Source organism: Salvelinus alpinus, chromosome 18 (genome assembly GCF_045679555.1).
Source record: "Salvelinus alpinus chromosome 18, SLU_Salpinus.1, whole genome shotgun sequence".
Taxonomy (NCBI): Eukaryota; Metazoa; Chordata; class Actinopteri; order Salmoniformes; family Salmonidae; genus Salvelinus; species Salvelinus alpinus.
The window spans coordinates 43,029,646-43,052,546 of NC_092103.1; the positions used below are offsets into that span (position 1 = coordinate 43,029,646).

Consider the following 22,901-nt stretch of genomic DNA (forward strand, 5'->3'; position numbering starts at 1 on the left):
GTATTTTTTGAGTAACAATAGTAGAGTACATAAAGTCCAATTTCTAAATGAAGTTGTGCATCAGCAGTGTATATCTTCTTTCTCAATAAGCCCATGTCAGCAAAAACATTTTATTTTGGTAAGTTACCAACCGGCCACACGGGTTGATGTTGTTAGTCACGCTCACTCAGATATCATATTAACATTACATAAGTCAGTGCAAAATGTGTAGTATAGCAGGAAATTTGTTGTAAAATCTCTACCACATGGCAAAATGAGTAGAATTGCATGAAATTAGTAGGAAAATTGCAAAATCTTCTCTCTGCCCAATGGCAAAATGTGTTGAATTGCAACAAACTTGCTTTAAATCTGCCAAAAAATCTCTCCACCCTAAGCCAAAATGTGCAGAATAGCAGGAAATTTGTTGTAAAACTGCAGGCTAGGGTCGGCTATTTCTATCTTTAAGGTATGCCTTCCCTATTGCTTGAAGCAGCCATAAAGTGGTCGGGGACAGGTCAGATGTCATTGTGTTATGTCCTCAGGGTGCGGCCCTGGAGCAGGCCATCATCAGCCAGAGACCTCAGCTGGAGAAGCTGGTCGCCACCACCGCCCATGAGAAGATGCCCTGGTTCCATCACACCATCACACGTGAGGACTCTGAATCACGGCTCCAGATGGGCTCTCGCACCAATGGCAAATTTCTGTAAGGGACCACTTAAAATGACTATGGCTGTCTATCGTAACATCCCATGGTTTGCTTTGAATGGCCACGGGTAAAACTGTAAGGTGTAAAATTGTATGTACTTGTCATAAGGTGTAACACCAGTCAACAAGGTTACTTAATTAAAAAACTATGTGTCATGGCTGTGTGAAGTCCTGTTAGTAGCTATGATCTACTCTTCACTTAAACTTTGTAATTCTATTTGAGATCCTAACAAAACTCATGTGAGGATATGACATAGCAGAAAATTCTAAATGATAAAAACCTTTGTAGGTACTTTTTCCAAGCCAATTCTTGACATGTTCATGTCAGCTCTTATAGCTTGTAAAAAAAAAAAAAGAATGGTTAAAAGCAAAGTGATGTAGATTTGCTACGCTGAAAAGAAGATAGAAGACATACATGAGAGGTCTGTAGTCTAGACTATTTATAGTAGGATAAGTTTGTGCTGCGAGGCGGCAGCAGTGGCCTAGGCTGTAGAGAGAGAAGCAGGCTGTGGTTTCCGTTGTGACAGTTTGCAGAGGACTTCCTGGAGTGACCAAAGAGCAGGGGGGGAGTGAGAGGAGGGGGAGGGGTTTGACTGCTCTACTTTATGTCATAAGAACATTCTAGAAGGGGCTCTTTGCAGAATTTTCCTCAAAGCTACTTCTCAGCGTTCAACGTATTGAAAATTGTGTCCTATTTTATTATTTTGAATTAATTGAAACATTTTTTATTCTAATCCTGAATTGAATTGATAACATTTGAATGACCTCTACCTTGGTGTATACAACAAGAGCCTTTCCCTCCACAATTTCCATTACTTCAGTGTGTTTCAACAAATTTGGATTTATTTTTAATTAAATATGCATTTTCATATTGAAATATGCATGTTCATATTTAAATATGCATGTTTGTATTTATATATGCATTTTCGTATTTAAATATGCATTTTCATATTTAAATATGTATTTTTATAAACCATTTACTGTTAGGATTCTCAAATGCATAGAAATCATAAGGAATTCTGCAATTATATTTCAAACGGGATTTCCATGAAACAACAGCTTCTATTTGTGAATGTCAATTCATCAATGTTGTCATCTAGTGTAGTAATGTATTTCATCAGACATTCTTATCCAGAGCGACTTACAGTAGTGAAAGCATATATTTTCATACTGGCCCTCTGTGGGAATCAAACCCACAACTCTGGTGTTGCAAGAACTGTGCTCCACCCACTGAGCTACGCAGGACTCATTATTCAATACCCGTAGCTCAGTTTCCTGTGTTGTGGGGTTCCTTTTCATCAAACTATCGACTACACAGTCACGTACCAATAGGAATGATTGTTTCGGAGTTTACAGTACTCATGCACCATGAGCTGTTACCGAAGGCATATATACTGAAGAATATTAGGCCATCCAAGCACTGTACTAATCTTGATGAAAGTTAGTTAATTGTAAGTCTAGCACTCTTTCATGTACATATGTTAGTCATTTAGCAGATGCTCTTATCCAGAAAGACTTACAGTTAGTGAGTGCATACATTGGTCCTCCGTGGGAAACAAGCCCACAACCATGCTCTACCAACTGAGCCACACAGGACCTATATTCAGTGCCATAGCTCAGTTTCCTGTGTTCATATTTACATTTTAGTCATTTAGCAGACGTTCTTATCCAGAGTGACTTACAGTTAATGCGTTCATCTTAGAAGATAGCTAGGTGGGAAAACCACATATCACAGTCGTAGCTGCCCTGACGTTAGTGGGAAGTTCGTGTCCACCTTCTTATGTTCATCTGTGTCTCTTCCATATGTCTCCCTCCAGGATCAGACAGCGGGACCTGAATGGTTCCTACGCCCTGTGTCTCCTACATGGGTCACAAGTCATGCATTATCGCATCGATAAGGACAAGGCTGGCAAGCTCTCCATTCCTGATGGGAAGAAGTTTGACACACTGTGGCAGGTAATATCGCAGACTGTAGAATTATTTAAGGTTCCACTTTAAACAAACTTCAATTTATAGGGCCAGTTTCCCGGACACAGATTAAGCCTAGTCCTGGATTCAAACGTTTTACTCTCTATTGAAAATGCTTAGTCCAGGATGAGGCTTGATCTGTCTCCAGGAAACCTCCCAATAAAGCTATAATACAGACCTGATCGACGGGTTTATGCCTTGTAGGGCTAGATTCAATCAGATTGACAGAGCGCACAGCGTTGTTTTGTTGGAGGTAGAACTGCGTAAAGCCTATCGCATGCTTCCCAGTCGAAACGGTTTGTGCATATATTATATTTAAGCAATTAAGTCCTGAGGAGGTGTGGTATATGGCCAAAATCTCCTGGTACTGGCTAAAGTTCATGATGCCGTTGACCTAAACAAGAACCCCAGGACAAGTGTAAGCAAAGTGCCTCAATAGATCAAAGATCCACCACCATATTTTACAGTAGGTATGGGGTTCTTTTCTGCTCATGCACTGGTGTGCGTGGCCAAAGAGCTCTATCATCATGTCATCTGACCAACCCGCTTGTTCTAAACCAAGTGCCAATGCCGTTTAGCAAACTCCAGGCGTTTACATTGATTGGATGACATGAAAATAGAGCTCTTTGGGCCACGCACACCAGTGCATGAGCAGAAAAGAGCCCCATGCCTACTGTTAAATATGGGGGTGAATATTTTGATGTGTCGTTATCTTCGCAAGGTAAAGTATTTTAAACAGGGGTGTGAATAATTTTTACACCTACCTTTAAAAAAATGTTTTAGGACTTATTAAACAAAATCTCTTTCTCTGAGCAATTGTATTAGAATAATAAAATAAAAAAAATTGGAGCATACAATATAGCTCAGTATTTAAATTATTTTATGCAGTCATTTTTGCTTAGACAATCATTTCTGACCCTACTGTACTATGTTGAACTAAGCAAAACCAGACAATGAATGATCTATCAATAAACAGCATCTACATATTCCTATTTGGCCCAAAGTACCTATGATAAGTTGTGTGGTTCGAGCCCTGAATGCTGATTGGCTGACAGCCGTGGTATATGAGACCGTATACCACGGGTATGAAAAAAAACAGTTATTTTTACTTCTCTAATTATGTTGGTAACCAGTTTATAATGGCAATAAGGAACTTCGGGGGTTTGTGATATATGACCAATATACCACGGCTAAGGGCTGTATCCAGGCACTCTGCGTTGCTTCGTGACTAAGAACTACCCTTAGCCGTGGTATATTGACCATATACCACACCCCTCAGGCATTGTTGCTTAATTAAACACTTAGGAGAAAAGACAGCACGTTAACACACAGGCACAAGCTTCACCTGTTTTTGATGAACCCGCAAGAGACATACCCTGACACCTTCTTTCTCTCATAGCTGGTGGAGCATTACTCCTACAAGCCAGACGGGCTGCTCCGCGTACTGACTGACGCCTGTCCACGACCTGAGGGCGAACACTTTGGTACACACTCCTTCACAATTAATAAAAACAGACAGAGCTGTTATGTGGAAATATGGACGGATAGAGAAATACTGTAGACAGAGTCCAATACAGAAACATTGACAGACATACGGGCAGACAGACAGACAGACAGACAAGCAGACAGACAGACAAGCAGACAGACAGGCAAGCAGACAGACAGGCAAGCAGACAGACAGACAGACAGACAGACAGACAGACAGACAGACAGACAGACAGACAGACAGACAGACAGACAGACAGGCAAGCAGACAGACAGACAGACAGACAGACAGACAGACAGACAGACAGACAGACAGACAGACAGACAGACAGACAGACAGACAGACAGACAGACAGACAGGCAAGCAGACAGACAGACAGACAGACAGACAGACAGACAGACAGACAGACAGACAGACAGACAGACAGACAGACAGACAGACAGACAGACAGACAGACAGACAGACGTTTAATAATTGATTCATAAGTAGATGCATAAACAGATGTATACTATATAGATTAATAGGTGGATGTATACTATATAGATTAATAGGTGGATCTATACTAGACAGATTAATAGGTGGATGTATACTAGACAGATTAATAGGTGGATGTATACTATATAGATTAATAGGTGGATGTATACTATATAGATTAATAGGTGGATGTATACTAGACAGATTAATAGGTGGATGTATACTATATAGATTAATAGGTGGATGTATACTATATAGATTAATAGGTGGATGTATACTAGACAGATTAATAGGTGGATGTATACTATATAGATTAATAGGTGGATGTATACTATATAGATTAATAGGTGGATGTATAGTATATAGATTAATAGGTGGATGTATACTAGACAGATTAATAGGTGGATCTATACTAGACAGATTAATAGGTGGATGTATACTATATAGATTAATAGGTGGATGTATACTATATAGATTAATAGGTGGATGTATACTAGACAGATTAATAGGTGGATGTATACTATATAGATTAATAGGTGGATGTATACTAGACAGATTAATAGGTGGATGTATACTATATAGATTAATAGGTGGATGTATACTAGACAGATTAATAGACAGCATATATGTGTATATGTGTATATGTTTACATGACTATGGGAGTGAACGTGTCCGACTGTTTTCATTGTGCAGGTGGTATTGGACGAGCAGGCTATAATAATGTAAGTGTTCCTCCACTTTATTTGTGTTTACTGCACTGCTCTCTCTTGCTGTGTGTGTGTGTGTGTGTGTGTGTGTGTGTGTGTGTGTGTGTGTGTGTGTGTGTGTGTGTGTGTGTGTGTGTATAATCATTGACAAATTAAGGGGAACAAATATCAGTAGGCACTTTACACATTGTCATAAACTACACCAACCAGGTTGACATCCAGTCTTATGAGAAATAGTATTTTCCCTTTTTTTCATCACCAGTATGAAGAGCAAACACAGAAACAGTATTTTTCAATAAGCAATGTCATTTAAAAGATGCCTGCAAAACACACAGTTTATACGGTGTGTACTTGTTGATAGCACTGGCATATTGACACAAATAACATGAACCCTCTATTACATTATACAATACCCTCTACTTCACTATACAATACCCTCTACTTCACTATATAATACCCTCTACTTCACTATATAATACCCTCTACTTCACTATATAATACCCTCTACTTCACTATATAATACCCTCTACTACATTATACAATACCCTCTACTTCACTATATAATACCCTCTACTTCACTATATAATACCCTCTACTTCACTATATAATACCCTCTACTTCACTATATAATACCCTCTACTACATTATACAATACCCTCTACTACACTATATAATACCCTCTACTTCACTATATAATACCCTCTACTACACTATATAATACCCTCTACTACACTATATAATACCCTCTACTTCACTATACAATACCCTCTACTACACTATACAATACCCTCTACTACACTATATAATACCCTCTACTACATTATACAATACCCTCTACTACACTATACAATACCCTCTACTTCACTATATAATACCCTCTACTACACTATATAATACCCTCTACTACACTATATAATGCCCTCTACTTCACTATATAATGCCCTCTACTTCACTATACAATACCCTCTACTACACTATATAATACCCTCTACTACATTATACAATACCCTCTACTACACTATATAATACCCTCTACTTCACTATATAATACCCTCTACTACACTATATAATACCCTCTACTACACTATACAATACCCTCTACTACACTATATAATACCCTCTACTTCACTATATAATACCCTCTACTACACTATATAATACCCTCTACTACACTATATAATACCCTCTACTACACTATATAATACCCTCTACTACACTATATAATACCCTCTACTACACTATATAATACCCTCTACTACACTATATAATACCCTCTACTACACTATATAATACCCTCTACATCACTATATAATACCCTCTACATCACTATATAATACCCTCTACATCACTATATAATACCCTCTACTACATTATACAATACCCTCTACATCACTATATAATACCCTCTACTTCACTATATAATACCCTCTACTACACTATATAATACCCTCTACTACACTATATAATACCCTCTACTACACTATATAATACCCTCTACTACACTATATAATACCCTCTACTACACTATATAATACCCTCTACTACACTATATAATACCCTCTACATCACTATATAATACCCTCTACTACACTATATAATACCCTCTACTACATTATACAATACCCTCTACTACACTATATAATACCCTCTACTACACTATACAATACCCTCTACTTCACTATATAATACCCTCTACTACACTATATAATGCCCTCTACATCACTATATAATACCCTCTACTACACTATATAATACCCTCTACTACACTATATAATGCTGACATATTACACATCACTTACAGTACTTCTGTCACGATTGACCATGGGAGAGAAAGCGGACCAAGGCGCAGCGTGTGAAAAATACATCTTCTCTTTATTTAGAAGACGAACCAACGAAGCAAAACAACAAATCGAAGATCGTGAAACAAAACCGACAAAATGCAAAACATGCAAACTTGACACAGACCTAGACACAGACTAAGACAATGACCCGACAAAAACCTGATGCCTATGACCGCCTAAAATATGGCTCCCAATCAGAGACAAATGAAAGACATCTGTCTCTAATTGAGAACCACTCAGGCAGCCATAGACATACCTAGAACATACACTCAACCATAGACATACCTAGAAACACTCACTCAACACAAACCCATACTCTAAACCCAACACCCCCCCTTTTCCATATAACCACCCAAAACGAAACAAAACCACAAACATTACCCATGTCACACCCTGACCTAACTAAAATAATAAAGAAAACAAAGAATACAAAGGCCAGGGCGTGACATAACCCCCCCCTTAAGGTGCGAACTCCGGGCGCACCAGCACACAGTCTAGGGGAGGGTCTGGGTGAGCTTCCTTCCACGGTGGCGGCTTCGGCACTGGTCGGGGTCCCCACCCCACCATAGTCACTACCCGCCTCCGTAGCCTCCTCCCAATGACCATCCTCCACCTTAACCCCACTGGATTAAGGGGCAGCACCGGACTAAGGGGCAGCACCGGACTAAGGGGCAGCACCGGACTAAGGGGCAGCACCGGACTAAGGGGCAGCACCGGACTAAGGGGCAGCACCGGACTAAGAGGCAGCACCGGACTAAAGGGCAGCACCAGGATAAGGGGCAGCACCAGGATAAGGGGCAGCACCAGGATAAGGGGCAGCTCCGGACTGAGGGACGGCAGCTCCGGACTGAGGGACGGCAGCTCCGGACTGAGGGACGGCAGCTCCGGACTGAGGGACGGCAGCTCCGGACTGAGGGACGGCAGCTCCGGACTGAGGGACGGCAGCTCCGGACTGAGGGACGGCAGCTCCGGACTGAGGGACGGCAGCTCCGGACTGAGGGACGGCAGCTCCGGACTGAGGGACGGCAGCTCCGGACTGAGGAACGGCAGCTCCGGACTGAGGAACGGCAGCTCCGGACTGAGGAACGGATCCTGGCTGGATGACTCATGGTTGGCTGACGGATCCGGCTGATCCGGGCTGGTGGAAGGCTCTGGCTGATCCGGGCTGGCGGAAGGCTCTGGCTGCTCATGGCTGGCGGAAGGCTCTGGCTGCTCCTGGCTGGCGGAAGGCTCTGGCTGCTCCTGGCTGGCGGAAGGCTCTGGCTGCTCCTGGCTGGCGGAAGGCTCTGGCTGCTCATGGCTGGCGGACGACTCTGGCTGCTCATGGCTGGCGGACGACTCTGGCTGCTCATGGCTGAGGAACTCTGGCAGGTCCTGGCTAAGGAACTCTGGCAGGTCCGGGCGTAGGGACTCCGGCAGGTCCGGGCGTAGGGACTCCGGCAGGTCCGGGCGTAGGGACTCCGGCAGGTCCGGGCTGAGGGACTCCGGCAGGTCCGGGCTGAGGGACTCCGGCAGGTCCGGACTGGGTGGCAGCTCATGACTGGGTGGCAGCTCATGACTGTAGGGCAGCTCATGACTGTAGGGCAGCTCATGACTGTAGGGCAGCTCATGACTGTAGGGCAGCTCATGACTGTAGTGCAGCTCATGACTGTAGGGCAGCTCATGACTGTAGGGCAGCTCATGACTGTAGGGCAGCTCATGACTGTAGGGCAGCTCATGACTGTAAGGCAGCTCATGACTGTAGGGCAGCTCATGACTGTAGGGCAGCTCTGGCAGCTCCTGACTGGCTGGCGTCTCTGGCAGCTCCTGACTGGCTGGCGTCTCTGGCAGCTCCTGACTGGCTGGCGGCTCTGGCAGCTCCTGACTGATGGACGGCTCTAATGGCTCGGGACAGACAGATGGCTCAGAAGGCGCTGGGCAGACGGATAGCTCAGATGGCGCCGGGTAGACGGATGGCTCAGATGGCGCCGGGTAGCCGGATGGCTCACATGGCACTGGGTAGACGGATGACTCACATGGCACTGGGTAGACGGATGACTCACATGGCACTGGGTAGACGGATGACTCACATGGCACTGGGTAGACGGATGACTCACATGGCACTGGGTAGACGGATGACTCACATGGCACTGGGTAGACGGATGACTCACATGGCACTGGGTAGACGGATGACTCACATGGCACTGGGTAGACGGATGACTCAGATGGCACTGGGTAGACGGATGACTCAGATGGCACTGGGTAGACGGATGACTCAGATGGCACTGGGTAGACGGATGACTCAGATGGCACTGGGTAGACGGATGACTCAGATGGCACTGGGTAGACGGATGACTCAGATGGCACTGGGTAGACGGATGACTCAGATGGCACTGGGTAGACGGATGACTCAGATGGCACTGGGTAGACGGATGACTCAGATGGCACTGGGTAGACGGATGACTCAGATGGCACTGGGTAGACGGATGACTCAGATGGCACTGGGTAGACGGATGACTCAGATGGCACTGGGTAGACGGATGACTCAGATGGCACTGGGTAGACGGATGACTCAGATGGCACTGGGTAGACGGATGACTCAGATGGCACCGGGTAGACGGATGGCTCAGAAGGCGATGGGTAGACTGGCAGCTCTGACGACTCGGGGCAGACTGGCAGCTCTGACGACTCGGGGCAGACTGGCAGCTCTGACGACTCGGGGCAGACTGGCAGCTCTGACGACTCGGGGCAGACTGGCAGCTCTGACGACTCGGGGCAGACTGGCAGCTCTGACGACTCGGGGCAGACTGGCAGCTCTGACGACTCGGGGCAGACTGGCAGCTCTGGCCGGCTGAGACGCACTATAGGCCTGGTGCGTGGTGCCGGAACTGGTGGTACCGGGCTAGGGACACGCACCTGAAGGCTAGTGCGGGGAGAAGGAACAGGGCATACTGGACCCTGGATACGCACATTAGGCCTAGTGCGTGGTACCGGAACTGGTGGTACCGGGCTGGGACGGGAAGGTGTTACAGGAGGTGTAGGACTAGGAATGCACACAGGAGGCCTGGTTCGTGGAACTGTCATTCCCAGACGGGTAGCACGCAACTCAGGACGAGCATGAAGAGCTGACTCAGGTAACATCACATCCCGCACACGCTCTGTCGGGTGGATGTCGTGCCTCACGCACCAACACAGCAGCTCCCTCTTTTCACTCTCCTCCAAACTCCTCAATAAATCCTTAACAGTTTCTGTATCCTTCCCATACCCTGGAATCCTGGGGCGTGGTGCCGGAACTGGTGGTACCGGGCTGGGACGGGAAGGTGTTACAGGAGGTGTAGGACTAGGAATGCACACAGGAGGCCTGGTTCGTGGAACTGTCATTCCCAGACGGTTAGCACGCAACTCAGGACGAGCATGAAGAGCTGACTCAGGTAACATCACATCCCGCACACGCTCTGTCGGGTGGATGTCGTGCCTCACGCACCAACACAGCAGCTCCCTCTTTTCACTCTCCTCCAAACTCCTCAATAAATCCTTAACAGTCTCTATATCCTTCCCATTGCTCACCTCCAGTATCTGCACAACGGGCTCTGGCTCCCTCCTTTCACGCTGCTTGGTCCTGAATGGTCGGGTCATTCTGTCACGATTGACCATGGGAGAGAAAGCGGACCAAGGCGCAGCGTGTGAAAAATACATCTTCTCTTTATTTAGAAGACGAACCAACGAAGCAAAACAACAAATCGAAGATCGTGAAACAAAACCGACAAAATGCAAAACATGCAAACTTGACACAGACCTAGACACAGACTAAGACAATGACCCGACAAAAACCTGATGCCTATGACCGCCTAAAATATGGCTCCCAATCAGAGACAAATGAAAGACATCTGTCTCTAATTGAGAACCACTCAGGCAGCCATAGACATACCTAGAACATACACTCAACCATAGACATACCTAGAAACACTCACTCAACACAAACCCATACTCTAAACCCAACACCCCCCCTTTTCCATATAACCACCCAAAACGAAACAAAACCACAAACATTACCCATGTCACACCCTGACCTAACTAAAATAATAAAGAAAACAAAGAATACAAAGGCCAGGGCGTGACAACTTCCTTATTGCAGTGCCTTCAGAAAGTATTCACACCCCTTGACTTTTTCAATTTTTTGTATTGTTAAGTTTTTTTGTCAACAATCTACACAAAATACTCTAATGTCAAAGTGGAAGAAAAATTCAATACTTTGTTATTTTTTATTCATGGAAAATTAGACACCCTTTGAGTCAATACATGTTAGAATCACCTTTGGCAGCAATTACAGCTGTGTGTCTTTCTGTGTAAGTCTTTAAGAGCTTTGCACACCTGGATTGTGCAACATTTGCCCATTATTCTTTAAAACATTCCTCAAGCCCTGTTTGAAGAGTTGGTTGATCATTGCTAGACAGCCATTTGCAAGTCTTGCCATAGCTTTTCAAGCCGATTTAAGCCAAAATTGTAACTAGGCCACTCAGTTCAATCAATTGAAAATTTAGGCTGTAACACAACAACATGTGGAAAAGGTCAAGGGGTGTGAATACTTTCTGAAGGCAAGCCTATGAGCTTTTTCATGCATCAATCTGGTGTTTGGTCTAGTCTTCAATAATACAGAATGTGTTGTTTTTTTTACAAACTTTATTGCCCTTTACTTTATCAAACAAGCACACATCCTATCGATCGATCGTTTTCACATGATCATTTTCACACTGTACTGTACTTCATGATAAAATACGGAGAAGGAATTTCCCAAATGCTTCCCTCCTCTTTGTGAAATACTTTATTAAAAGGGGAAGTTCAGGGTTTTACAACTTGATGTTAGATGGGTCCTCACCCTGAAAGTAGTCTACGGGCCATGAGAAACTGTAATCCATGGTTCGGTTTATCTTTAAACAGCCCATAATCCCCAGTAGGAAGTTTTATCTGGCTAAATAATCATCCATGTCTTTTTCCATACATGAGAACATTTTAACTTAAAAAAATCTTAATGAGTTTAGTTTGGTTTCACCCAGTAAACACTGTATAAATGATAACATTACTTAAAAATGAGCTTGAATGTGAAACAGAAATAATGCTTTTACCCCACACAGTGCAGGTTTTCACTTTGCAGATTTGATTGAATTCCAACCCGGTGTCGTTAAATGATCAAATGTTACAGGAATACATGAAAAAAAGAAAAAAAAGAAAAGAGAATGCATTGTTTGCAGAGCTTTCCGATGAGGGAAAAAGTGTTTCAGCGTTGCACCTTTTGTTCATATGTGAGCTAACATTTTCCCCCCACAACTAAACAGACTTTAAATAACAATTTCCCTTAATAACATGACCCTCTCTGAAACTGTGGTTTCTAGCTATTGGAAGCGGCAGGTGGAATGCTCACCAGAATCAAATCCTACTCCATACCCATACCTGGTCGAAAAAAGGTGCCCTAACACAGCTCCTCCCCCCTCTTAACCCCTACAGTGGTACAGTAGGCCTCGTGCATCCCCCAACCCTTAACACTCAAAAGTGTGATTTTTGCTAAAGTGTGGATTGCTACATACTAACACCCCTCTCTGAAATTTACCTGCACTCTTTCCTCCATTCATATCCCCCTCACATTCCCCCAAGAAATTAAAAGTGTGAATAGATGACCTTAGAAATGTAATCAATTGAATGTAGCCGACTGACTCAGGCTCGATTAAATCCGTATCGTGGAAGTTCTGTGCTATAGAGCTATTTAAATCTAAAGGAGGTAATTTCCTATTGAGTCCGGCATATGCAGCGTTTACCGTGAACGTTATAGCGATTCCGCGATACGAAGTTAATCGAGCCCTTAAAGAGACAGCCTGCATGACTGACATCATCATACACGACAGGTCTTTCTACTTACAAACTAACATCTTGCCAATGTGGAAATGGGAGAGCGCAAATTGTGAAGGCCCATTAATGGCAGTCTAGTCAGATTTTAATTGTGATTATGTTGTTGTCTGTAAGTAGGAAGTCACCTTGGTGTGACTGATGTCATCTTGGTGAGTGTACCTTTAATATAGTATCACTGTGCTACATGATTTTGAGAAAGGCCCATGATAATAAATCAACTAATTACTCATCAACGCAATATGTTCAGACAATATTTGGAATTTCACACTCATGATTTTTTAAATTGAATTAAATATTACAATTGACTCGTAGAATTACTTCTGGTTGATGTTCATGTTTATTCATCATGATCTCCAACTGTGAGAATTAATTGTCTTTCTTGACAAGAACTTCATATAATTTCTTGGAAATTCACAGTTTATAAAGTGATACAATCTTCCTTTATCCAAGGATCTTTACTCTTTTTAAAATATGTTTTAACATTTAATAATTGAGGACTAACCTGAGTGAAACAGACATCATTACAGTCTATTAGAACTTGTACGCCACCTAGAGGTCACTTTGGGTAATTACAAAACCCTTATGAAAACATTAAAGTCTCATAGTACTCCGTAGTGTAGACAGTTGTTTATCATTGCAAAAAAATGAGATGTTGTTTCCATAGAGATGAAGTTGTGAGGAAGTGAACCAGTTCAGTTCTTGGTGTTCAGTCCCATGGGATTACATTTCTCAAGTGGTAGTTAAGCTAATGAACGCTTCCTAATTTAGGCATGCCATGCCTTAAAGCAGGGGTAAGGGACAAAATGGTCAGTGAGCTGGCTCTTGGTTACATTTGTTCCCGTAGCCCTCCTTCAAACGCATGTGTTTAAAGTTCCTGACATCTGCCCTTGGTTTTCCCTTTTACCTTCTGCGTGAATCATTCATTCCATTTACTTTGTTGTTGTTGATGCAGAGTCTCTTCTCCTTCATGGATTCCCTTGTAATTGCAGTGACACGCACACTGAGACACAAATCAATGTAAAAAAAAAAAAATTGATTCAGTTGTATATCTACATTGTAGACCTACATTGATATAACAAGCCTGGCTACCCAAACTCCTTGCTCTGGCCATGTCTAATTTAGAGTACACACACTGGAATTAGAGTTGAACTCCATTTGGAAAACCACATTGAAATGAGAGAAAATTGTTTTTACTCAATAGTAATCTCCAGTGACCCACCCCACCTTTCACCTTTAAAATCACCTGATGACATCATCTACAGTGAGATGTGTGAATTTGGAGAAAAAAATGTCTTTCATGCACAACCAAAAAAAGGTATTCAAAGTATTCTGAAGGTGACAAACAACATACCAAACTATGTGAAGCTCCCATTTAAAAACCACACAAATGTCAACCACATCAACAGTGGTGTATTTTAATTCACTGTAATAAGTGATCCATGAAGAAGACAGAGATTGGTGTTCTGCTTGAGAGGGTCAAGGGGAGTTTATGCTTCTGTGTGTCAATCAATCAACCAACCAATCAAACCATTTCAGGTTACATTCCGGCAGTATTCTCTCCAAATTATCTATGTACCATCAATATTATTTGTACCTTGACCCCTCTCTTATTGTATCCTGTAATAGGACAGGGGTGCCTCTCACAGCAAAACCACAGATAACCTCAACCCTTATGACACCAGGGCTCCAAATAATATGGTCAGCAAAGGTGAGTGATGGGAGGGGTCATAACTTTTGAGACAAATCCTGATTGGAGTGGCCCACTCTTGTATTCGTGAGATATATATTTTGATGCACTGCTGCAGCCCAAAGTTGTATTGAATTGAATCGAAATTGATGTTATCACACTGTATGGGTTGTGTGTCCTGTCTCAGAGTCCATGCCAATGGACACAGAGGTGTACGAGAGTCCTTACGCTGACCCAGACGAGCTGAGGACCTCCACTGTGGACCGCAAACAGCTCTTCCTGGAAGATGGAGAGTTGGGCTCTGGGAACTTTGGGACCGTCATGAAGGGCATCTACAAAATGAGGAAGTACGTAACCTTCACAGCTTAAAAGGAAAATATGAATTGCTGTTTCCAATTTCATATTCTTTAAAACAAATGTAAGGGATAGTCCAATAACAATACAACCTAATATGATTATGATTCATAATATTTCCCATACTTAGAATAGACACCACTGTCAACCCGCCAATACCATTAAACCAGATGTCATAGTTCAGTGACAACAGTTATATCATGTCTTAATGCAGGTGATGTCACTGCATAAGGCTAAGCTAGATACGGTTAGCTAACCTCCGCTGCAGTAGCATCTGGTAGCTAATTTAACATTAATAAGAGTTTAAAATGACCAGTTTTTCTGTGTTCATATTTCAGAAAAACATATGTATTCTTTTGACATTAAGAATGGTGAAATACATGTATGATGAGGGCAATTACAGAAATAGTTATCACTAACACAAACAGGTTTATAATAGATTTAAAATATATATATATAGTATACACAGTACCAGTCAAAATTTTGGACGCACTTCTCATTCAAGGGTTTTTCTTTATTTTTCTACATTGTAGAATAATAGTGAAGACATCAAAACTATGAAATAACATATACGGAATCATGTAGTAACCAATCAAAATATATGTTATATTTGAGATTCTTCAAAGTATCCACCCTTTGCTTGATGACAGCTTTTCACACGCTTGGCATTCTCTCAACCAGCTTCACCTGGAATGCTTTTCCAATAGTCTTGAAGGAGTTCCCACATATGCTGAGCACTTGTTTGCTGCTTTTCCTTCACTGTGCGGTCCAACTCATCCCAAATCATCTCAATTGGGTTGAGGTCGGGTGATTGTGGAGGCCAGGTCATCTGATGCAGCACTCCATCACTCTCCTTCTTTGTCAAATAGCCCTTACACAGCCTGGAGGTGTGTTGGGTCATTGTCCAGTTGAAAAACAAATGATAGTCCCACTAAGCCCAAACCAGATGGGATGGTGTATTGCTGCACAATGCTGTGGTATCCATGCTGGTTAAGTGTGCCTTGAATTCTAAATAAATCACAGACAGTGTCACCAGCAAAGCACAACCCCACACCATCACACCTCCTCCTCCGTGCTTCACGGTGGGAACCATACATGCAGAGATCATCTGTTCACCTACTCTGCGTAGGCAATTTGGACTCCACCGGTCTAATGTCCATTGCTCATGTTTCTTGGCCCAAGCAAGTCTCTTCTTCTTATTGGTGTCATTTAGTAGTGGTTTCTTTGCAGCAATTCAACCATGAAGGCCTGATTCACGCAGTCTCCTCTGAACAGTTGATGTTGAGATGTGTCTGTTACTTGAACTCTATGAAGCATTTATTTGGGCTGCAATTTCTGAGGCTGGTAACGCTAATGAACTTATCTTCTGCAGCAGAGGTAACTTTGGGTCTTTCTTTCTTGTGACGTTCCTCATGAGAGCCAGTTTCATCATAGCTCTTGATGGTTTTTGCGACTGCACTTGAAGAAACGTTCAAAGTTCTTGAAAATGTCCGGATTGACTGACCTTCATGTCTTAAAGTAATGATGGACTGTCATTTCTCTTTGCTTATTTGAGCTCTTCTTGCCATAATATGGACTTGGTATTTTACCAAATAGGGCTATCGTCAGTATACCACCCCTACTTTGTCACAACACAACTGATTGGCTCAAACGCATTAAGGAAATAAATTCCATAAATTAACTTTTAACAAGGCACACCTGTTAATTTAAATGCATTCCAGGTGACTACCTCATGAAGCTGGTTGAGAGAATGCCAAGAGTGTGCAAAGCTGTCATCAAAGCAAAGGTGGCTACTTTGTAGAAAATAGCAACAACAAAAAAAAGGAAAAACCCTTGAATGAGTAGTTGTGTCCAAACTTTTCATTGGTACTGTATGTTACAACTTCCCCGTCTTACTAATAGTGAGCGCCCAACTTTCAAACAATTTGCCCCACTCTTCCCTAACAGCAAATTAAGGAAATTCTGACGAGAGCGACAAGTTTGAGAATATTTTTAAATGAAAGAAAAGGACAGTAATGTTACCAGTAAAACAGGAAGCCAAGGTTTCATAGGCAATAAGATATTCATTTGTCATCAAAGGAGTGTGGGTATTTGGCCAGGCGAAGCGATTTCATGCTCTGACTGACTCCGCTGGTTTTGGCTGGTCTCGGAAAATAATGAGTCCTCATTGTCCGAGTTAAGACCAGGTAAAAATGTATCTGACACCAAGACAAGACCGAGACACTCAATTTGTGGTCTTGAGAACGACTGTAGACTTGCCCACAACACTGCTAGCTAGTATGCTGCAGCAGAGGTCAGACAACTAGCTAGCCTCACACATTGGGGAAATAACCTGAAATTATTGATGTCACTAATAGCATCCCTCCCTGTCAAAATAAAGGTAAAGAAAAAAAATAACAAAACTATAACTGCTAAACTTGTATGTAACAGCTAGTATTTCAGTTGGCTATAAAGTAGCTAGCTTCAAATTCAAGTTTCAACTTTATTTATCCCAGAGGGAAATTGGTTTTGCATCAAGGAGCACATGAGATGTAAAAAAAAACATATTTTAAAAAACACATTAAATCACAATGATATTGAGATACTGCACACAAAGGTACTACATACAATGCTAGTGCTTCAGGCATGGCAGCCATCAAAATACTGTAAATATACCAATACTAATTATCAACATTAGCAGCAACAATAGTACAAAGTTACATAGAAGGTAAGTAAAGTGCACAATGCACATTCTCAAAAACATCACGTCAACATCATCATAAAAAATATGCTGGCCATTAGCTTTCCACTAAGCAGTGATGTCATCTCTCCATCTCCCCAGGACAGAGAAGCCGGTGGCAGTGAAGATCCTGAAGAATGACGACAACAACCCAGCAGTGAAGGAGGAGATGCTGCGGGAAGCCAACGTCATGCAGCAGCTGGACAACCCCTACATCGTCCGCATGATCGGCATCTGCGAGGCCGAGAGCCTCATGCTGGTCATGGAGCTGGCCGAACTGGGGCCGCTCCACAAGTACCTCCAGAGGCACAAGTAAGTTCCCCAGTCAGTCTCACTCTTCGGTAGTACTGTACTTCCATCAGTCTGACAATTATGGTGTAAGGCCAAATCCCAAACCTACGTTTTTAAACATCCAAACCGAATTTGTTCTAGAATATGTGTCTGTTGGCATTCATACTTTTCGAGTTCTCACCGCGGCTAAAGCTATTTATCCGTCATCACATTTAAGTAGTTGAATGGCAGCCGCCTATGCAGAATCTTTGGGAGGTGCGCGGTCAGGCTGTTCAACCCCTGCAGATGGGGGTTGCAGAGCCACGTAGCTATGTCACAATGGGCCACAGGACCACGCCTCAGCCTCCTAGGCTAGCACCCTATACACCAATATGGTTAAACATCCTGTCTTCACTAATACCATTTACATATCACAACCTTCCCACTCCAATATTACTTCCAGCCTTTCATGACAGATCGTTAACATTTATGCGAAGCTGGCTAAATGGTGAAGCTGGCCGGCGTACAAGTGATATTTGATGTTGGGTTCTAAGGGATTTCTTCCTTCCCTCTCCCTTAGAACCCAAAACCGTAATCTTAGAGCTACACACAGAGGTGTCAAACTCATTCCATGGAGGGCCTAGTGTCTGCTGGTTTTTGTTTTTTCCTTTCAATTTGTGTCCAATTAAGTCCTAGACAACCAGGTGAGGGGAGTTCCTAACTAATCAATTAAGACCTAGACAACCAGGTGAGGGGAGTTCCTAACTCATCAATTAAGACCTAGACAACCAGGTGAGGGGAGTTCCTAACTCATCAACTGAGACCTAGACAACCAGGTGAGGGGAGTTCCTAACTCATCAATTAAGACCTAGACAACCAGGTGAGGGGAGTTCCTAACTCATCAATTAAGACCTAGACAACCAGGTGAGGGGAGTTCCTAACTCATCCATTGAGACCTAGACAACCAGGTGAGGGGAGTTCCTAATTCATCAACTGAGACCTAGACAACCAGGTGAGGGGAGTTCCTAACTCATCAATTAAGACCTAGACAACCAGATGAGGGGAGTTCCTAACTCATCAATTAAGACCTAGACAACCAGGTGAGGGGAGTTCCTAACTCATCAATTAAGACCTAGACGACCAGCTGAGGGGAGTTCCTAACTCATCAATTAAGACCTAGACAACCAGCTGAGGGGAGTTCCTAACTCATCAATTAAGACCTAGACAACCAGCTGAGGGGAGTTCCTAACTAATCAATTAAGACCTAGACAACCAGGTGAGGGGAGTTTCTAACTCATCAATTAAGACCTAGACAACCAGGTGAGAGGAGTTCCTAACTCATCCATTAAGACCTAGACAACCAGGTGAGGGGAGTTTCTAACTCATCAATTAAGACCTAGACAAACAGGTGAGGGGAGTTCCTAACTCATCAATTAAGACCTAGACAACCAGGTGAGGGGAGTTTCTAACTCATCAATTAAGACCTAGACAAACAGGTGAGGGGAGTTGCTAACTTATCAATTTAGACCTAAACCAGGTGAGGGGAGTTCCTAACTCATCAATTAAGACCTAGATAATCAGGTGAGGGGAGTTCCTAACTCATCAGGGACCTTAATTGATCAATTAAGTAGAAGGGAGAAGTGAAAACCTGCAGACACTCGGTCCTCGAGGACTGGAGTTTTACACCTGAGATACAGTATAATTCAGTGTTCAGTGTCACTTACAGCCATTGATCCTGTCCACAGACAGATCTCCATTAAGAACATCACAGAGCTGGTGCACCAGGTTTCTATGGGCATGAAGTACCTGGAGGAGCACAACTTTGTGCACAGGGACCTTGCGGCCAGGAACGTGCTGCTGGTCACCCAGCACTATGCCAAGATCAGCGACTTTGGTCTGTCCAAGGCTCTCACAGAGGAGGAGAACTACTATAAGGTATTCAATTCAGATATAATTATTGTCGTCCCCTTAAACCCTTGGCGAAGTTCAGACTGTCTGTGCCTCATCTTCTAAAGTCTATCCCCGATTTTTATTTCTAATTGTCCTGTCAGATCGATCGAATACAGTATGAAAGGAGTTTGGAACTCCTAAAAAGTTATCCTAAAAGAGGAAATGATTGGCACATCAACTGAGTTTTGACCATCATGAACTCTAGGAAAACTCTATTGAACCTTTCTTGATCCAGATAAAAGCATATTTCAAGAGAGACTCTGTCCACAATGACAGTCGGGTGAACAGTTCTACAGTAATTTCAATATAAAATCATTTCTGAAGAACAAGTAGATACCTTACTGTGATTATTTTTTGACAATTTTGAATAAAAACAAACAAAAATAGCTTCTTAGCAAAGAGCAATTTCTCAAGCAAGAATTTAGCTAGGACTGCCAGTCAGTGGTCTGAGTGGGGAGGGGAAACTGAAATCCATTCCCTGATGTTTGATTCGACCCTGCTCTCTAGGGTTAGGATTAATCCATTCCCTGATGTTTGATTCGACCCTGCTCTCTAGGGTTAGGATTAATCCATTCCCTGATGTTTGATTCGACCCTGCTCTCTAGGGTTAGGATTAATCCATTCCCTGATGTTTGATTCGACCCTGCTCTCTAGGGTTAGGATTAATCCATTCCCTGATGTTTGATTCGACCCTGTTCTCTAGGCAAAAGGCCATGGGAAGTGGCCAGTGAAATGGTACGCCCCAGAGTGTATGAACTATTTCAAGTTCTCCTGTAAGAGTGACGTGTGGAGCTTTGGGGTCCTGATGTGGGAGGCGTACACGCTAGGGATGAAACCATACAAGGTACAGTATGTCACCATACAAGGTACATTACGTCACCATACAAGGTACATTACATCACCGTACAAGGTACATTACGTCACCATACAAGGTACATTACATCACCATACAAGGTACATTACATCACCATACAAGGTACATTACATCACCATACAAGGTACATTACGTCACCATACAAGGTACATTACATCACCATACAAGGTACATTACATCACCATACAAGGTACATTACATCACCATACAAGGTACATTACGTCACCATACAAGGTACATTACATCACCGTACAAGGTACATTACATCACCATACAAGGTACATTACATCACCATACAAGGTACATTACATCACCATACAAGGTACATTACGTCACCGTACAAGGTACATTACGTCACCGTACAAGGTACATTACGTCACCATACAAGATACATTACATCACCATACAAGGTACATTACATCACCATACAAGGTACATTACATCACCGTACAAGGTACATTACATCACCATACAAGGTACATTACATCACCATACAAGGTACATTACGTCACCGTACAAGGTACATTACGTCACCGTACAAGGTACATTACGTCACCATACAAGGTACATTACATCACCATACAAGGTACATTACTTCACCATACAAGGTACATTACATCACCATACAAGGTACATTACGTCACCATACAAGATACATTACCTAGTACATTGGTTGTTACTTTGTTATTTAAATCATTTTCATAAAGGGTTATTTTATAATCATGCTTCGACAATCGTCTAACCCCAGATTAGTAGAGGCAGGCATGCTAGTAGACCTACTGTCATCTAACCCCAGATTAGTAGAAGCAGGCATGCTAGTAGACCTACTGTCATCTAACCCCAGATTAGTAGAAGCAGGCATGCTAGTAGACCTACTGTCATCTAACCCCAGATTAGTAGAGGCAGGCATGCTAGTAGACCTACTGTCATCTAACCCCAGATTAGTAGAGGCAGACATGCTAGTAGACCTACTGTCATCTAACCCCAGATTAGTAGAGGCAGGCATGCTAGTAGACCTACTGTCATCTAACCCCAGATTAGTAGAGGTAGGCATGCTAGTAGACCTACTGTCATCTAACCCCAGATTAGTAGAGGCAGGCATGCTAGTAGACCTACTGTCATCTAACCCCAGATTAGTAGAGGCAGACATGCTAGTAGACCTACTGTCATCTAACCCCAGATTAGTAGAGGCAGACATGCTAGTAGACCTACTGTCATCTAACCCCAGATTAGTAGAGGCAGGCATGCTAGTAGACCTACTGCGTTGGAACAAAAGCCTGCCCCCCTGTGGGTCTCTAGGACTAGGATGAAATAATTCAGTTTTTATACTGACTGTACAAAACATTAAGGACACCTGCTCTTTCCATGACATAAACTGACCAGGTGAATCCAGGTGAAAGCTATGATCCCTCATTGATTTCACTTGTTAAATCCACTTCAATCAGTGTAGATGAAGGGGAGGAGACAGGTTAAAGAAGGATTGTTAAACCTTGAGACAATTGAGACATGGATTGTGTATGTGTGCCAGTCAGAGGGTGAATGCCTTTGAACGGTATGGTAATGGTGACGCACCGGTTTGTATCAAGAATTGCAACACTGCTGGGTTTTTCAAGCTCAACAGTTTCCTGTGTGTATCAAGAATGGTCATCCACCCAAAGGACATCCAGCTAACTTGACACAACAGTGGGAAGCATTGGAGTCAACATGGGCCAGTATCCCTTTGGAAAGCTTTCAACGCCTTGTAGAGTCCATGCCCCGACGTATTGAGGCTGTTCTGAAGGCCAAACACGGGGGGGGGGGGTTCAGTACAACTCAGTATTAGGAAGGTGTTCTTAATGTTTTGTACACTCAGTGTATACAGGGAGAACAACACATCCTTGGGCCTTTATTTGACATAATGACACATTAAGCGATGGCTTATTCTAATAGTCTGAGTCCCCTGTTGTGTAGTAGCAGTCAGTCTAAGCACTTTTGCAACACGTCTGTCTGTGTCCCAAAATGGCACCC

General features: G+C 42.9%; 1 protein-coding gene across 2 annotated transcripts in view; it reads left to right on the forward strand.

Moving 5' to 3' along the window:
• The window catches only part of syk (spleen tyrosine kinase), a 39,650-nt gene that overhangs the window by 14,713 nt on the left and 2,036 nt on the right, over positions 1 to 22,901 (forward strand). Inside the window, exons 3-12 of one of the 2 annotated variants that reach the window (XM_071351391.1) lie at positions 522 to 682; positions 2,502 to 2,640; positions 4,052 to 4,136; positions 5,306 to 5,334; positions 12,530 to 12,601; positions 14,667 to 14,748; positions 14,915 to 15,074; positions 17,903 to 18,112; positions 19,816 to 20,005; positions 20,724 to 20,864. In XM_071351391.1, the coding sequence (XP_071207492.1) occupies positions 522 to 682; positions 2,502 to 2,640; positions 4,052 to 4,136; positions 5,306 to 5,334; positions 12,530 to 12,601; positions 14,667 to 14,748; positions 14,915 to 15,074; positions 17,903 to 18,112; positions 19,816 to 20,005; positions 20,724 to 20,864 (1,269 nt within the window). The remainder of the gene's footprint in view (positions 1 to 521; positions 683 to 2,501; positions 2,641 to 4,051; positions 4,137 to 5,305; positions 5,335 to 12,529; positions 12,602 to 14,666; positions 14,749 to 14,914; positions 15,075 to 17,902; positions 18,113 to 19,815; positions 20,006 to 20,723; positions 20,865 to 22,901) is intronic. The other variant, XM_071351392.1, reaches the window with a different exon arrangement.